Genomic DNA, 18,155 nt, shown 5'->3' on the forward strand with positions numbered 1-18,155 from the left:
CTGTGGGTGACAGTGATCTAAAGGTTCTTGCCTTTACTGATCACTGCTATCTCACCTCTGTCCACATGGGTTCAAGCAGTGCTGGATTAACACATTAACCCCTAGCAACGACTTTACGGGGCAGGAGGTAGTAGCCTACTGCCAAGCTCTGTAGCGTCATGGTCATGCAAGATACACTAAAGTGGGTGGTATTATAGAAATGTAGACAGATGTAGCTCTACAATGATACCAAATAATCTGGAATATCTAGTTGCACTACAAAGTACAGATAGAAAAACCTCATTTTTTGGACCCAACTTTTTTTAATGCAAAATTCGCCCATGGTCGGAATCCCATTTTGTGTCCGGATTTTAGACTTTTTGGTCTCAGATCTTAGACAAACCAGTATGAACTGCAAACAGACAGATGAGCCTCTGCAAAAAGTAGGATAAGATGGGCATTTGGAATAAAGAGTGGTCTCCATACAAAAATAATGGCTCTGTTTAGCACAAAAAAAAATTAAAAACAAATTCAACTTTTACCCTTCTGCTCATGCTTGAGTCAAATAGCCAATGAAAAATGATGTTTCTAACACAGTTAGGCAGTATGTTATTGAAAGATGACCAGGGATTTGGTGTTTTTGAGTCTGTTCAGAAATAGCTTTCTAAATGTGTTTCCTACTCGATTTTGAGGCAAAAATGGCAAAAACCTCCAGGGGTTAATGTGTTAAAGCCTTTCAGGGTCCTAAGCACTGAAAATATAATGGTGTCCCCCCGCCTTAGAAAGTGTGATACTGAAAAACCATTGAAAGCTAAAAGGATGGGAAAATACCAGTGTTGTCTTGTCAAATCAGAATACTCGTACATGCAGATGAAAATAGTCATTGATTCAGTTTTATCATCAGCGGTTAATTTGAAATTTTTCCAGTGCCCCTGTTGGGCTGGTGCCCTAAGCATGTGCTTAGTGTTCTTATTGGGTAATATGGCGCTGGGTTCAAGTCTTGGGCTTAGCAAATGGTGGTATGTGAGAAAGCTTACCAGTAACTTCCCAAGGTAATTTTTACCAGGGTTTTCTTGGATTTTTCTTCCATTAGTTATACTGGTTGCCTTGTATTGCATATCTTGTGCTGAAAAATGGCATTAAACCCAAACCAAGATTATATTTTGTTATTGAAGTAATTTGGTTTAATAAAGTTTGCTTGTAATTCTTTGTAGAGGAAACAATTACCTCTGTCTTGATGCCTGATAAACTTAAGTTTGGTCAGAGGAATCAAAATTTGGCCGTCAAAAACTCTTCTTTAATTATTTGAAGAAAAGGCAGAAAAACTTTATATTGTAAAGAATCTCAAAGCTGCCTCGGAAATGCTTAAAACTAGTTTTTCATTTTATTTTATTTTTCAGACCTGACCTGATCCAGTATGACAAGTTATCCAAGGCCAACGCCTTGCAGAATCTGCAGAATGCCTTTAAGGTGGCAGAGGAGAAGTTGGGAATCACACCACTGTTGGATCCAGAAGGTAATGCTTACGCTGCCGGACATTCCATTATAACTGCTTAGTACTCTGTAATAGTTACATATGATTCTCCACAGGATCTCAGAAATACCTTTGTTCACAAACAAGGGCTGAAATCTGAAATCCGTTAAGTGAAATTTCATTTACTTGATCATCAGCCTGTAAAGCTTGTCAGAGTGAATTTAATTGGCATTTTTTATGTAAATCTTAATGTGAAAGGAACAAAAGTGAATAAAAAGTGCAGTTAATTTATTTCCGTATTATACGCAGCTCTCACTATGTTGGTCATGTGATGTCCAATATAATGCTGTATATACATGGCTCCTAGAATTCTCAAGTTACTTGGAAAAGTAAAGGTTTAAAAAAAAAAGGTGGGATGGGGGTATTCAGAAGTAAACAGTAACTTGCACATTTTGTATTTAAACATCCCTTTATCAGTGAACCTAGGAAAATTTTGAATGCAGATCTTTTTAAAAAAATATTTATGTACCAGCATACACTTGCATTGTCTTGAATTCAGGGAGCAATTTCACTGAAATTCACATTCCATGAAAGTTCTGTTGGTAAAGAATCATTTCTGTTCACCCATTTTGATAGCAGAATGGGGCATATTGTTTGGTTGCTGTCTCTCTATATGTTGATATACATCGGTATGCTTACATGACTGTAAATTCATCCTGAATTTGACTGCTCCGGTGGCCTGTGTAGTTAGAGTGTCTGCCTCATATGTAGGAGGTCATGGGTTCAAACCCTGGCCGTGTTATACCAAAGACTTATAAAAAGGTTACTAACAGCTGCCTCACTAGGTGCTCAGCATTAAGAAGTTAGTTTTTGGACTAGTCAGCCTGGTGTCTTGATTATGTGATTGGGTGGGACATCATGGTATGTGTATGTGGCATGATGCCAAAGTGCTAGATATTACTATAAACTACCACATTACAGACATCATAGCAATATGATGGAAAAATTGTTAAACCAGATTAAAAATCCCAAATCACACACACACACACACTTATCCTGAATTTAATATAGTGTGATAGCACAAAACTTGCTACATTGTGAAATTTTATACACATTGCATTTTGGCGCAAGACTAAGTGTATTGTGTTATGAAGAAGTCTCTTTGTCTGTCCATGCATATGTCTGTCCATGTGTTTCCTATTTTTGTCTACACAGTATATTGAGTTCTCAACCATATACGAGACAAGTTGCTTTTGGGAAGGGGAGAAACTTAATGATAAGAGTCTTAAGTGGACAAAGGTCATAGTGACTGGCAAGGAAGAAGTATATTGATTTTCTGAGCTCAATAGGTCAGAGGTTAAGGTTACTGGAACTGAAAAAGGAAACTGTTCCCACTCAATAACTTTACTAAATACCTTTATGGATTTTGTTTGTACCTGCAGTGAATCTTTATGAAGCGAAGACAATTCTGTGTCACTGGCTTGCCCATTTGAGCATGGTGGTAAGGTTACAGTTGGAGAAAATCTGCTATGGTTTTGGCTACAAGTTTTATCATTTTCTTACCTTTCCTAAACCCATGGTGGGTTTTCTTCATATATAAAATGAATCAGTTTTGACCACTCATTCTTCAGCATGCTCACTCACTCACCCCTGTAAACTTAGGTTCAGTTTCATGCCCATAGAAAATCTGCATGAAGGTCTTAGTTCAAGTATTTTCATTTTCTTATATTTCCCGAATCCCATGATCTAGTCTATTCATACTTAGCTGAATCTTGATGAAACTGGAACAATTTATCCAGTGATATGGTCACTTATTCTTTTACATTGGATCCCATACTTTAATCCTTGACATGAGGTCCCATTCAGTTTTATTTAAAACTCAGGGACAAATTACAACCAATGTTGCTTGACCAAAACAATTATTAACTTGTCATGCTAATCAAACACACACTATTTCCACCTCTACATTCCTTCCTTTGTTGTAAATAATTGTATAGGGGTCGTAGGTAAAAGCATCCAACTTGACACACAATTGAGTTTGTTATCCTCAAATGACTTCCATTAGCAGTGTTGTCTGCCTTTAAAGAGATGAGAAACATGTATCATTATTTCAGGGATGTGATATCACAGAAGATTGTTTCATGGTTTAGGTATCTTGGAAGAATGTTCGAAGGTTATGGTATCACAGAAGTTTGTTCCAAGATTATGGTATTGCATAAGTTGTTTCAAGGTTATGGTATTACAGAAGATTGTTTCAAGGTTATGTTATTACAGAAGTTTGTTCCAAGGTTATGGTATTACAGAAGATTGTTCCAGGGTTATGGTGCTTCAGAAGATTATTCCAAGGTTATGGTGCTTCAGAAGATTGTTCCAAGGTTATGGTATTACAGAAGATTGTTCCAAGGTTATGGTATTACAGAAGATTGTTCCAAGGTTATGGTGCTTCAGAAGATTGTTCCAAGGTTATGGTATTACAGAAGATTGTTCCAAGGTCATGGTACTAATTATAGAAGATTGTTCCAAGGTTATTATGTTACAGAAGATTGTTCCAAGGTTATGGTATTACAAAAGATTAATCATTCCAAGGTTATGGTATTAATTGCAAAAGACTGTTCCAAGGTTATGGTATAACAGAAAATTGATCTTCACATGCTACATAAAATAGGGTTTAATATAACTTTTACGAATCTCATACCCTGAGAACCAGAAGATAATAGAGTAGAAGTTATTATAATAATGGGTGAGATCGTATGGACAATTTTTTTCAATTCTGCAAGTATCTGGAATAGAGTTTATATGTGTGCATGCATGTGTGTCTAGCACTGGGGTATTATGCTTCAGACATGTAGCATCATGACCCACCCAGCCACATTATCCTGAAACCAGGACAACCAGTCCTGACACTAACCTCTTAATGATGTGTGCCAAGCTAGGCAGCTGCTAGAACCTTTTTTTATGAGTCTTTGGTATGACTAGGCCGTGGTTTGAACCGACAACCTCCCCATATCTGTGGTGGATGCTCTCAAGACCAGGCCACCTGAGTGGTAAATATTTCATTGAATGGATTTTTACTGTATTTTATGTTCCTTTCCAGATGTTAATGTGGAATTCCCAGATGAGAAATCCATCATCACCTATGTTGTCACCTACTACCATTACTTCTCCAAGATGAAGGCAGAAACGGTCCAAGGAAAACGTATTGGAAAGGTTGGTTTTAGTCATAAAAGCCCAAGCACACAAGTGTAAAATGGGTCTGCTCTTGATTGGCCAGAAGGTCTTTGTCTAAGCAACTGTTTTTAATTTAGACCATGGTATTGCTGTTTGCTTGTGGATTCCATATTATTTGAAAAGAATGTATATGTATGGGTGTTCTACATAACAGTATTATCCATGCATCTTAAATTGAATCAGTATTTAATGCTTAGAAATTTACTGGCGAAAAATCTGACATTTTTGTAAAAACAAATGAAGAATAACAATATAATTGTTAAAATTTTATTTACACTGCCAGAAGGCAGAACATATTTTATGTTTTTCACTAACCATTGTCCATTATGTCCCTCTGTCTGTTTCCAGTTTTGTTTCTGCAAAGTAACTTGAGTGGTTCAACTTGTGCTATAGTTACCAAACTTTGTGGATGACTTACACTTGGGGTGAGGAAGGACTCTGTTGATCTCAGAGTCAGAAGCTCAAAGATCAAGGTTATTGGCTGAAAGAAGAAAATGGTCTCCATGCAATAATTCATGTTGTACACCAAACAGATGGAAGTGTTGCACTTGGTGTAAAGCAGAACCCTCTGATCAAGTTAAAGAATAAAAATGGTTTCCGCACAAGAACTAGAGTTCTGCCATCTTCTTTTACCAAACTTTGTGGATGACTTTCACTTGGGGTGTGGAAGATTACCATTACTTTCAGGGGCACAAGAACAAAGGTCAGGGTCACTTTGAGAAGGAAGAAAACTGGTTTCAATAAATAATCTGATTTCTCTGCCATCTTGGGTAGATAAAACCTCTTATCTCTTGGTGTCAAAAGTTGTGGTCACTGACTAAAGAAATAAAACTCTTTTTTGCACAATAACATTAGATCTATGTCACATGCCTGGACCAAAGTTTGTGGATGGCTTACACTTGTGTTCAGGAAGAACCATGTTAATTTTAGGGTGAAAAGGACAAAAGTCAGGGCCATAGGCTAAAAGAAGAATATGGCTTTCTCCTAAATTCTTTTTGGTGATCTGCATAGAGGAGGGTATATGTGTCACTTATTGTAAAAGTTGTTGTTGTTGTTGTTGTTGTGGGGTTTAACGCCATTTTTCAGCACACGATAGGCTATACATGGCGGCTAGTATTAATGGTGGAGGAAGAACCCGGGAAACCCCAGAAAGAACCACCGACCCACGAGAAGCTACTGGCAAGCTTTCTCACATATCCACATTGGCTGAATCTTAGACTCGAACCAGCGCAGACAGAGGTGAGATGGCAGTGATCCGTAACGAAGAGCGCTTTAGACCACTCGGCCACTCAGGGCCCCCTATTGTAAAAGAGAACATGCTTCTAAAATCTGCACCAAAATGTTGTGCAAACAGATATGAGACTGAGACATGCTGTTTTAATAGTTTATTTTGTTTACTTCCTTCTATTCTATTTGTGATTGATGGCCATTTTTTATTGATTCATTCCATTTGTTCAAAATAATTATCATAAAGATAATGAGCTTTTGCAGGAAATTTAAAAAATTTTGTATTCAACCAATTATCAATTAATGGATCAGTGTGTAATATCAGTTCATACCAGTTTAACAGTATTTTGATCCAGCTCAGCTGTTGCTGTGTAGTTGATGTGTTATGCAGCTCTAGAAGTTGGGAAAGAGATGTTGAGTATTATGACAGATTGCCATGGACAAGAGTGTGTAGAAATGATCATTCAACTGACCATATTTTTCATGAGAGACTGAATTCATAATTTTTTTTCTCATATAAATATAGAAGCAATTTGCAAGTATAGAGAAAGAAACTACAAAGAGCTCTGTCCGAATAATTACAACAAACTTTAATGTTTCATGAGAGACTAACAAAATATAATGATTTTCAAAGAAAGCTGAAGTTATTATATGTTATTAACCATATAAACAGATGGGGCTGTGTTTGTGTGTGTTTATCATGAGCATCACTTAACAAGGAGTGGAAATGTTGTCCTGATGACTCACTCTGTCCATCTTTCAGTGATTAAGCTTATCATGCTTCTCTTCCCACACTACCTGGAGGATTTTATTGAATCTTTGGTTAGAGATGCGGTTGATGTAGATGTGCTAAAATGTTTTAACTTTTTTCCTCTGGCCCATATTTTAGAACATTTCTTAAAAAACTTGAAGCGTATTTGGAGAATTTTAATTTCTGTATATTCCACAGATATTATTCTCTGGTAAACATTTATCAGTCTAAAAAGTTCTATAAATAAAATACAGCATTCACCAAAAGGAATTGGTAAATGGATAAAGCTATACATGATTTGTGATTGCCTTCCTGAATACTATCCAGTTCTTTCAGATGTCAACTTAGGTTTGAATTAGTAATAATGAAAAGACAATACAGTAGCATTTGTACTTCATGTTTACACCATGTACAACTTTGTTGATAATTCATTACAACCCAAGTGCTGATTATTTAATTGTTCCCAGTGTGTTATATCGGGGACTAGTACCAAGGACTTTGCAATAAAGGATTCATTATTTCTTGGATTGTTTTGCATGAAGGCTTCAGTAGTCACTATTCAATTTACTGAAGTTGACACACTTTAATCTTGTAAACAGTGAGATAGATGGTCATGTATGGCAGTTCTGACAAATGAGCTTGAACATTACTGGCATTGGCAACCTGTTTCACTGTACAGTATGTACTTACATACAAGTGTAGACTGCATAGGACCAGATCTGCTGATGTGTAATGGGCTGGCAGATGTAGGTCTATGCAGTTTGGGTAGAACAAACAACATAGACATTGATCTGTTAGTATATTAAGTGAGGGAAGATCAGGATCTTTGTTGTTGGCAGTTGGACTCGGCTTATAAGTGAGAATAGGTGATAGGTATTTTCTTGTTTGAAAATGAAAGCATATATGTAAAAGATGTCAAGTACAGTTAATAAATAGACTACAAAGATTTTGATTGTGTTACATCTGCATTTCAAACACAGTCATGAATTTGCTCACTCCAGAACATAAATTAGGTTGATTTTGCCTATTCCTGACAACAACCAAGTTTTTGGACAGTTTTGTTGGGAAATATTTATTTTGTCACTTCAGCTTATTTTGATGTTAAAATCAAGTTTAAGACATTCACACAAAAATAACACTTTACATAATGACAGACAGACACAAAGTAAGTTGACCTTCACTCTGGAAAATTGTATGGATACTAGGGATGGACAGGTACCTGGACAGGCTGCATGGACCTGACTGAGTTTTGCATCTGGTTTTATGATAAAAATTTGGTCTTGCTGCATCCCCCTCCCCCATTGCAGTAATAAAATTAACAAAGAAACCAAAAAAAAAAAGGTTTGCTTTATGGTTGATGAAATTGGGGGTAAGAGAGGGTAGGGGAAACCGGACAAAATGGGAGTGGAGAGAACCAGGCCAGACCTGGTACTTATCAGTATTCCCCAACCACTTCTTCCCTAGTGGATTCATCTCAATGTAAGTAACTCGATCATATCAATGCTAGGTGAGTGTGACCTAGTTTGATTGCTTGAGTGACTTGTGTAATTTTAGTTGTTTGTTTATCGGATATTTTTTCACCTATACTCAAGCAAATTGATCTGTGGATACATCTCAACAAAAGTAACTAACCCATACCAACTAGATTAGTGGGACCAAATTTCATGCTCCAGTGACTGGTGTATTTTCAGCTATTGGTTTGTTACATCCTGAACATCTTGGACCCTATTTTACCTCAACTCATGCTGCGGCGGTTTGAGTCTAAGATTCAGCCAATGTGGGCATGTGAGAAAGCTTGCCAGTAGCTTCTCGTGGGTCGGTGGTTCTTTCCGGGGTTTTCCGGGTTCTTCCTCCACCATTAATACTGGCCGCCATGTATAGCCCTATCGTGCTGAAAAATGGCGTTAAACCCCACAACAACAACAACAACAACAACCTCAACTCATGAAAATTGGTATGTGATTGTAGCTCCGGGAAAGTAATGCATCTGTACCAAAACAAGATCACTGTGACCTAATATTTATTGTTAGTGACTTTTTGGCAGTATGTTCATTGCATTCTCAATAGTTTTGAACTTATTCTACCTGCACCTAGTTTACCAATCCTAGCATATAAAATTGTATCCTAATTTTCATGCTAAGGGTGGTCTGTTCTTCTTTATCTATCTGCCGTTGGTTCATCTGTTATCACTACTCCTCCAAAACTACTTGGTCCTGAATGAAAATGTGGCTTCTAGTACATCATATGATCACCTCACTTCTCCTCTTGAATAGTTGGTCATATCAACAGGGGATTTTCACTTAAAGACTCCTTTATAATGTATAGTTGGTCCTAAATAAAAGTGGTACATAATTGATGCTCAAAATAGCTGCCACAGCGTCCATCTTGAACATCTTATTATCACTATTTCACTTACATGAATGGTGATATCAACGTGGGGTTTCCACTGAAAGACTTCCTTTAATATCTAGTTGGTCCTTAAAGAAAATTGTGCTGATTTGAAAGCGAATATGACCACCATGGTGACCATCTTGAAAATCAATGGGGTTTGAATTTGGATTTTTCTTATGATGACTAGTTTGTCGAAAGTGAACAAATGGTGTCTTATCTTGAATTCCTGGAAATTCTTTCATCAATCCTTTAGAGGGACTCATCCCCAGCTATTGGTTATATGAAGCCTTCATATCTTTAACCCAATTTCACTTATACCATGAAAAACATTGGATTATCATTATGATTCCAAAAGTGTGACTCGGCCATCCCACACCAGGCTACTATGAACTAATTTTCATACTTTACAAACTTTTGTAATTTTGTCTATCCATTTATTACACACTCTGTAGTTTGGACCAAATTTCACGCACATTCATAAAAATTAATTCATGGATGCATCTCGATGAGAACAAATCAGTTGTACCAAAAGTAGGTCATTGACACCTAATTTTCAGGCTTGAGATACTCCTTTGTCTCTATACAAGTCTGATGTGCTCCTGTAAGGGAAGGAATTCATGCTCACAAGTAGACACCTTTAAATGTTTTAAATCTGACAAGATTTCTATCATACTTTATTCAGACACAAGATCATTTTGAATTTTATTTTTTTTACAAATTGAGTCGTGTATTTTTTCAGGTTATTGATGGTGCTATTTCTTCAGACCGTATGGTAACTGATTATGAGACATTGACCTCAGACCTTCTGGAATGGATTGAGCAGACCATTGTAATCCTGAATGACCGTCAGTTTGTCAACTCTCTCAGCGGGGTACAGCAACAGCTGGCAGCCTTCAACACCTATAGAACTGTTGAGAAACCATCAAAGTAAGATTTGACCTTTAATGTGGGCCAGAAAATTAGTTTTTGTCTCACTGCCTTTAGCAGATAGTGTGATAAAGGGGTCACTTATTCAGTGGCAGCATTTTCATTGTCATCAAGAGTTGGGTTTTTGTTGTTGAAAGTCAGTGGCATATATATTCACGTGACTATAAATATTGTGAAATTATTGAAGTCAAATTGAATCTTTTTTTAAAGTTCATTAGCTTTTCAAATGATTATTTTGGTTTGTTTTATGATCATAAATTACACCAGGAGCAGTTTTTTTACAAGTGGAAAATGCATAGTCTGATAATTGCACAGTTTGCATGCAAATTTATGTTTCATGGAAATTGGCAGAATTGAATGTTGTTTTCTGGTTTTATAACAGTTAAGCACTCTCATCTATGACAGATTAAGAAAACTCATATTGAGAATGACTGCTGGGCCATAGGTATGAAAATCACATAATTGCTGTAGTAAATGTAAAACCTGATTTTCGTTTTGTCATCTACATGTTAAACATTTCCTTGTGTTTTGCATGTTTCTGGGCAAGGTGCACTGAAGCTAGTAATAGTTTCAAAGAACTATAAAATGAAAACTTGTCCCATTTTACGGTTGATTTATCTCAGTGTTTTGCTAATTTCTCCATCATACCTTTGTTATAATATTTGGTCTAATTTATCTTTAATACTGCAAAAACATTTCCAAGGCATCAGAGTGTTTTTTTTTTTAATCCCTCTGTATTACACCAACTTAACAAGTAGATAGTTTATTTACTTTGTAAGTACATCCTATGTATCAGAGTTGCAACTTCTGTGTGTTATCTTTCTCGTTGACACCACACTGTGTATGGCCGAGTGGTCTGAAGCACTCCCCATTACGGATCACTGCCGTATCACCTCTGCCTGCTTGGGTTCGAGTCTTAGGCTCAGGCAATGTGGGTATGTGAGAAAGCTTGCCAGTAGCTTCTTGTGGGTCAGTGGTTCTTTCTGGGGGTTTTCTGGGTTCTTCCTCCACCATTGATACTGGCTTCCATGTATAGCCATCTTGTGCTGAAAAATGGCATTAAACCCTACAACAACAACAACTAACTGTGTGGTTTTGAAGTTTTGCACACAAAAGGTTGGTTGTTTGGACCCACTTCACAACTTTTATTTAAAATTTAGGAAAAAATCGTGTCTGGCATCTTTTTCCAAAACCTACTCCCATTACAACCAAAGTTGTAATTTTGATAATTTTGTATTTCCTAAAACCTTTTCATGTCAAGTGATTCATTATAAAGCTATGACAATTCATTCTTTGACATGCTCAATTGTCCCCATGTCCTTGTGGTCAAGGTCATATTCAGAGAAGATTTGATTGAAGCTTCTAGTTAAAATATTTTCATTTGTGTATATTTCCTAAGTCTTTTAATAGATTCTGATCATATTTGGCATTAGTCCTTATGAAGTTGTGATGATTCCTACACTTGCTTTCCCCTCATTGGGGTCCTATCATGTTTTCTGCAATCCTCCTATTTTTCTCCTGAATTTGGCAGGACTTGTTTCTTCTTTCAGGTTTATTGAGAAAGGTAACCTGGAGATTTTGTTGTTCACCATCCAGAGCAAGATGAGGGCCAACAACCAGCGACCATACCTTCCTCAGGAAGGCAAGCTCATCTCTGACATCAATAAAGCCTGGGACAACCTGGAGAAAGCAGAACACTTACGGGAACTGGCTTTGAGAGAAGAGCTCATCAGGTTGGTTACTTTTGATAAATTTGTTATTTTATAATGAATCTCTTATCATTTTTTGTGTGTATACTTTGATATGCATTTTGGTTTTATTTACACCCACTTTTGGGGGGATAATGGGGATATAATAGTTCAGTCATCTTGTCTGTTCATGCACATGTCCATCACATTTCTTGTAAACACCATGATTTATTGTAATGTGTATGATACCGCAGCAGACCTGCCAACCCCGACTAGTCTGTCTCAGTAAGGCAGTTGACTTTTTCTCCATAAGATTGACCAGTTTTCAGTAAGGTGTAACAAAATATCAATAACTGCTATTGTAAAGCTGGAAAACATAATTAAAAGTTAGATGCATCGACGATAAACATGTTTAACAGAAAAGTTTGTAAAGTATGCGTAGACCTTACTTGCCACTAATACAGTTACACAAACTTTACTTCCAAACTCTATGCAACTCAATGGCTTGTTACTTTCTCTCAACCTGATGTAAATTTTGGAAATTCTTTCTCCATTTCACATGATGCTGGCAATGATATCTCCCACCACAAGATATGCTCAAATTGGCACATGTTGTTCAATAAACGTAATTGTGTCCTTTCCATCTTTTATTCACAAGAATCTGAATATTACTTTTTATTCTTCTGTGTTGATTATTAACATTTTTCAAGAGGTTTATTTTCCATTTTGTCTTACTTTCTGGATGCCATTTAACAAAAAGTCGGATCATGCAGACACTTCACATGAACAAATAGGTGCAGTTTAAAGCATCTGGGGTGCTGCTGTAAAATTAGTCTGGTTCCCTAACTAATTTCACTAATTCTAATATGAAACCCTGATCCAGATAAAACACAGATTAAGCAATTATCCAGATTTATTGGCAATGATCATTTTTCCGTAGTTTTTACTTGTATGCCGTAAGTCCGTATTTTAAAGGCAATTTTTATAAGACTTACAGCAAAATCATAAGAGTCGGCAGGTCTGCAGCAGCCATCTTGTATGTGATTTCCCAACAGGGTGTAGAATTGAGTTAAGGGACCTCAGAGGGCAGGTTTAAAAGTTTTTTTTTATAAAAAGGCCACAAAGAATGTTCTCTATTTTGAGCCAGTTGTCTTGTTCATTTTCATATTGATATATTCTCAAATTACCTGAGACATGTCTTGAATGTAATTTGTTCATGGTTGACATTATAATTGCATTGCTACAAATGATGTGAAGAGGGACACAATTTTCGGTTTTTGATTCTTTCACCTTTTTGCCAAAATTTAGTATATGGAGTAATAGCAACAAGGAACATTATACATTTAATGGATTTTGTTTTTTGGCCCCTGGGTAACTGCCCATCAGTAGGGTGGGGAGATGGGGCTTGGGCAGGGAGAGAAAGAGGAAAAGGGAGGTTGGGATTTGCAGTTGTGAGCCATCAGAATAGAACAACTTCAGATTGCTTTCAATCTCAAATGGACACCATTTCCAATAGGTGGGTAGTTTGCCATAGCATACCATTTACTTCTCCAAAGATTTTTAGTCATCTTCTTTGGCAAAATACCATTTTGTAGTCTTGTCACGATGTCTGATTCTGAAAATTGTTTCTCTTGAATGTATTCAGATATCGAACAGTGTTCATTGTCCTTTAAGGTCTAAATTTTCCCTTGTTTTATGAAACAGAATAAAGACATTTAGAAATGAGGCGTTTATTTTGCCCCTATTATCTAGATCATTAAGCATGCACTGTTCTTAGAGATGCTTTTACCATATGTAAATAGAGCAAGGGGCACAACTCATAATAAAAACTGTTGGGTATCTTTCTTAAGCCCTGTATATCCTTTTGGTCACAGAAGAATCTGTATTATATGGCTGTAGTGTGAGTAAAGATCACAGGATTTACAAGAGATGTAATAAAGAGGTAAAGCTATATTAACTAGTGACTAGATAAATGGAGAAAGACCTTATTCCAGATTTTCTGGTTTTAAAGAAAAGTTGAGTATATTAACCTTATGAAGTCACATTTCTTTTATTTGTAGCTAAAAACATTTCACTTTGACATTACTTTTAGAATTATTTTTACATCTTCTATGATTTTTTGCAGGCAAGAGAAACTGGAACAGCTTGCTGCAAGATTTGACCGCAAAGCGGGAATGCGTGAGACATGGTTGAGTGAGAACCAACGTCTTGTTTCGCAAGACAATTTCGGATATGATTTAGCTGCAGTGGAGGCTGCAACCAAAAAGCACGAGGCAATTGAAACGGACATCAATGCGTACGAGGAACGAGTACAGGCTGTAGTGGCAGTGGCAGAGGAATTAGACCAAGAAAACTATCATGATATCAACAGAATAAATGCAAGGTTTGTTGAGACATTAATTTATAGTTTTCTCTCAAATCTGTACATTCCTTTGTTATAAGTGATACTTGAGGTTTTACAAAATTGTGGGTCCATTTTTTATCTATGGCAATCAAAGAAGACAGATACTAATATATACAAATGTTTTCGTAATCAAATTTTGTGAAATCACATTTCATTTCAGTTATCCATAATTGTGAATGGCATGATATACTGATGATTGATTTCTTGCTCAAATGTTACTACTAGCAAACTGACCGCTCTGGTGGCCTAGTGGTTAGAGCATCTATCTCGGAAGCAGGAGGTCATGGATTTGAACCCGGACCAAGTCATGCCAAAGACTTACAAAAACTAACAGCTGCCTCGCTAAGCGCTCAGCAGTAAGAGGTTAGTGTTAGGACTGGTCAGCCTGGTGTCGGGATAATGTGATGCCCCAGTGTTAGACATCACTGTAAACTGCCACATGTATACATCGTAGGAATATGACTGAAAAATTGTTAAAGCTACGTTAAAATCCTAATCACATACACACGCACACACACACACACACACACACACACACACACTACTAGCAAACTTGCATACTGATCTAAATGCCATCAAATAATTCCTGTACCTGATACCCACCAATCGGTTCAGTTTTTGCAGTCCAAGGGTTATTAACACTTTAATGATTTGTTTTAATTCTGGATTTAAGAACCATAAACCTTGAATTTACATTTCAGAAAGGATAATGTTTTACGGCTGTGGAACTACCTGCTTGAGCTGCTGAGGGCCAGGAGAATGAGGCTAGAGCTGTCCCTGAACCTCCAGAAGATCTTCCAGGAAATGCTCTACATCCTGGATTGGATGGAGGAAATCAAAGTAATACATCCGAATTTGTTCAGTTGTTATATCAGAGACGTTGTTGTTCATACGACAGATAAAGAAAATAGCTTAAATATATAATTTGCTTGGGTGTTTTAACTATACAGTTGAGCTTGATCAGTGAAAACTTTTCCAGGAGAAAGGCTGGCTGTGTATAACTTAATTAAACCACCTGGGTTTCCTACATTGAACAATGTCTGTCAATTAATTATTAAAAATATCCATCAGCTTGTGATAAGCCTTAAAGTTTAGACAGTTTTTCCTCCAGTGTATTGATTCATCTCAGTTTGCTTCAGTTTCACTTTAAAATACTCAAGAGACTATCCAGTTACATGACACACACCATTATCAGTGGAAGGAATATCATGGCTTGCATAGGTTTGATACAGCCTATTGTATGTTGTTTTTTGTGTGTCTCAGGCGAGGTTGATGTCAGAGGACTATGGTAAGCACTTGATGGGTGTGGATGACCTGCTGCAGAAACACAGCATGCTGGAGGCTGACATCCATGTCCTGGGAGAGAGGGTGAAAACTGTCAACACACAGGCAAGAAGATTTGTGGAGGGTGACTTTTCTGAAGTTGGAGGTAGGATTCTAGTTCATTTGACTTCATTAGTTCATGCTACTTTAATGCTGGTTAGCCATTTGAAGACTACAGAAACGTTAATTGACATTTTATGAAATGTAAGGTGGATATTCGCTCCCCTATTTTGCTTGCTGTGACATAGTAGAGGAAAGCTGTCATTTTACCACCAGTGTCGGCATCATTGTTTACATCCACACACATAAACATATTCATATGTAGAGCCTCACTGCATCTCGATCATTCTTTATTTCTAGACCCTAGACCCTAGGCAGCAATTTGGAGTGAACTTTGTGCATACTTGTGCATTATTTTACATTCTTGGGTGATCAGTAAGGTGCTCAGCTTTACAGGTCACACGCATATCTTGCCTCTGCTTGAGTTTGAATCTTAGTTTGAGCAGCATGGGTAGGTGAGAAAGCTTGCCAGGAGCTATCTGTGGGTTTGTGGGTCTTTCCAGGTTCTTCTTCAACAAGATATGCCATGTATAAGCCTATCATGTGCCTAAAATTGGTGTCAAACCCCACTTAACCAAAAGCATTGTACGTTATTGGTTAAGTGTTTGCATTTAGTTCAATATCTCATAGGATTTTATATGCATACCATAAAGTGGAGTGTATTATGATGTGATGTTGATCCATCTGCTGTTGCCAGTTTTGTTTGCAACAAATAACTGAAGTTGTCCATCATCTACAGTTACCAAACATTGTGGGTGGCTTGTACTTGGGATAAGGAAGAGCCCTATTGATATTGGACCAGAAACTCAAAGTTTAAGGTTATTGTGACTTGAAGAAGATAAATGGTTATGGCACAACAACTCTGGTTATCCATTATCTACAGTTTCCAAACATTGTAAATTGCTTGCATTTGGGGAAAGGGAGATGGGGCACAAAAAGCTCACAAAGTCATTAAACTAGATGATATGCATATTTTAGCTCCAACAACAAAAGGTAACTGACCCATATTTCACATTTGACTTGCTGAGCTTAAAGTTTTGGAATTTAATGTATGAACACATACATAGTATATCTTACCTAGAATTATGAAACTTGGTGATGGGATGCATATTAATGAGTACACTACCTTCATTGCAGAATTAGGTAACAGTAGCTCATGTTTATACTGGACTGACTTTGTTTAAATTCTATTTTTGAAGTTAGATTCTCTGCCACTTTTCATGCTAGAGTGATGAAACTGATTACATTCAGTACCCAGTTTGTTATTCTTTTGAGCAATTTAACAACTCCCAGTGCACATCTGACCCTAATCCAATTGCTTACAAAAGCATCACCTGCTTTGTTTTCCCAGCTGGCAATCCTTTGGTTGGGCCATGAATTTGGTACTTGTTCAATATTAGTTAGAATCCTGTATTCATTTATATGTGGGTGCATGTTTTAACTGCCTGTGATTGCGTTGCACAGTCGACACCTGGTGAGTTAAGGTGATCCTTTTTGAGATTTCACAGACTTTATGATCAGAGAATCACTTACAGAGCCTAAGCTTAGATTCTGCATAAATAATTTCCCAAGACGGTGATATTTATATGATACTGTGATTCACTAAAGTCTGGACTTTACTTAAATGTTTATTTGTAAAATGTTTGGAATTAACTTAATATGGGAGACTGTGAATTGGATCATTCTGGACTTTTTTCTTAATAATGGCAGACAGTAAGGTCTTAGTAAAATGTTGCCATTTATAGGCATGAAATGGGTGGGGTTGTTTAAAAAAAAATAAGGCTCATTAGTAAGTATCGACGGTGTGTTACAGAACTTACACAGCTGTACCAACAGCATAATAGAGGATTCCTTTTTCTCATTATTTGTCAGGTTATAGACCCAGTCACCCAGAAGTCATCTTGGAGAGAATGAACACCCTAGAGGTTGCTTATGAAGAGCTGAGGCAGCTTGCAGAAGACAGACGTGCCCGCCTTGAAGAATCACGTAAACTTTGGCAGTTCTACTGGGACATGGCTGATGAGGAAGGATGGATCAAAGAGAAGGAACAGCTTATGTCATCGCCCGATCTTGGTCATGATCTAACAAGTGTACATCTCCTACTTAACAAGCAAAAGGTTAGCTAGAGTTGTCTTAAGTTACTGCTGAATTTATCTTTTTTATCGTAATTGTATTTTGTTAATTATTTGCAGAGATTAGCAAAGTTACAAAAGCTTCAAGAAATAATGACCTGAAACTCTATAATTGGACTCCAGTTATTATTTTGCAATCAAAGTACCATACGAAAGGATTATGAGAATAATTAATTATGGATGGATTACTAATGAGCTAAATCAGCATAAAACAGGGTCAGTTTTGGTCTCAGTGTTTCAGATATGTTGAGATGCTAAATTTAGCCCTCAATTTATTGGTGTTTACATCTACAGTGACTTTTTTTTTGTAATTTCATTTGAAGCAGAGAAAGATTCCCTTTTAATCACAGATCTTTAGGAGTCAGACTTTGGAGAAGTTAAGAGATAGAGATTGTCAGAATTTCGTGATTTTTTTATTTTCATCATCATTGCCATAGGTAATTGGTATTTTCAAGACTGAAGCTTTATCAATACATTGTCGTACCAAAGGGAAGATGCCAGCAGATATTCTATATGCATGTAATTACTTTTCACAAGATAAACATTGACAACTTAGATATGAAATGAAATG

At 36.9% G+C, this 18,155-nt stretch overlaps 1 protein-coding gene across 16 annotated transcripts in view; it reads left to right on the plus strand.

The window, feature by feature from the left end:
* LOC149805564 (spectrin beta chain-like) overlaps window positions 1-18,155 on the plus strand; it is a 196,609-nt gene that overhangs the window by 83,985 nt on the left and 94,469 nt on the right. For all 16 annotated transcript variants that reach the window (XM_089950191.1, XM_089950176.1, XM_089950181.1 and 13 more), the window contains 8 exons: window positions 1,380-1,495; window positions 4,548-4,660; window positions 9,790-9,977; window positions 11,528-11,710; window positions 13,791-14,048; window positions 14,771-14,909; window positions 15,333-15,498; window positions 17,325-17,569. In XM_089950191.1, the coding sequence (XP_089806317.1) occupies window positions 1,380-1,495; window positions 4,548-4,660; window positions 9,790-9,977; window positions 11,528-11,710; window positions 13,791-14,048; window positions 14,771-14,909; window positions 15,333-15,498; window positions 17,325-17,569 (1,408 nt within the window). The remainder of the gene's footprint in view (window positions 1-1,379; window positions 1,496-4,547; window positions 4,661-9,789; window positions 9,978-11,527; window positions 11,711-13,790; window positions 14,049-14,770; window positions 14,910-15,332; window positions 15,499-17,324; window positions 17,570-18,155) is intronic.

The sequence above is a fragment of the Sinohyriopsis cumingii genome, chromosome 2 (assembly GCF_028554795.1).
Source record: "Sinohyriopsis cumingii isolate HCF-2022 chromosome 2, ASM2855479v2, whole genome shotgun sequence".
Taxonomy (NCBI): Eukaryota; Metazoa; Mollusca; class Bivalvia; order Unionida; family Unionidae; genus Sinohyriopsis; species Sinohyriopsis cumingii.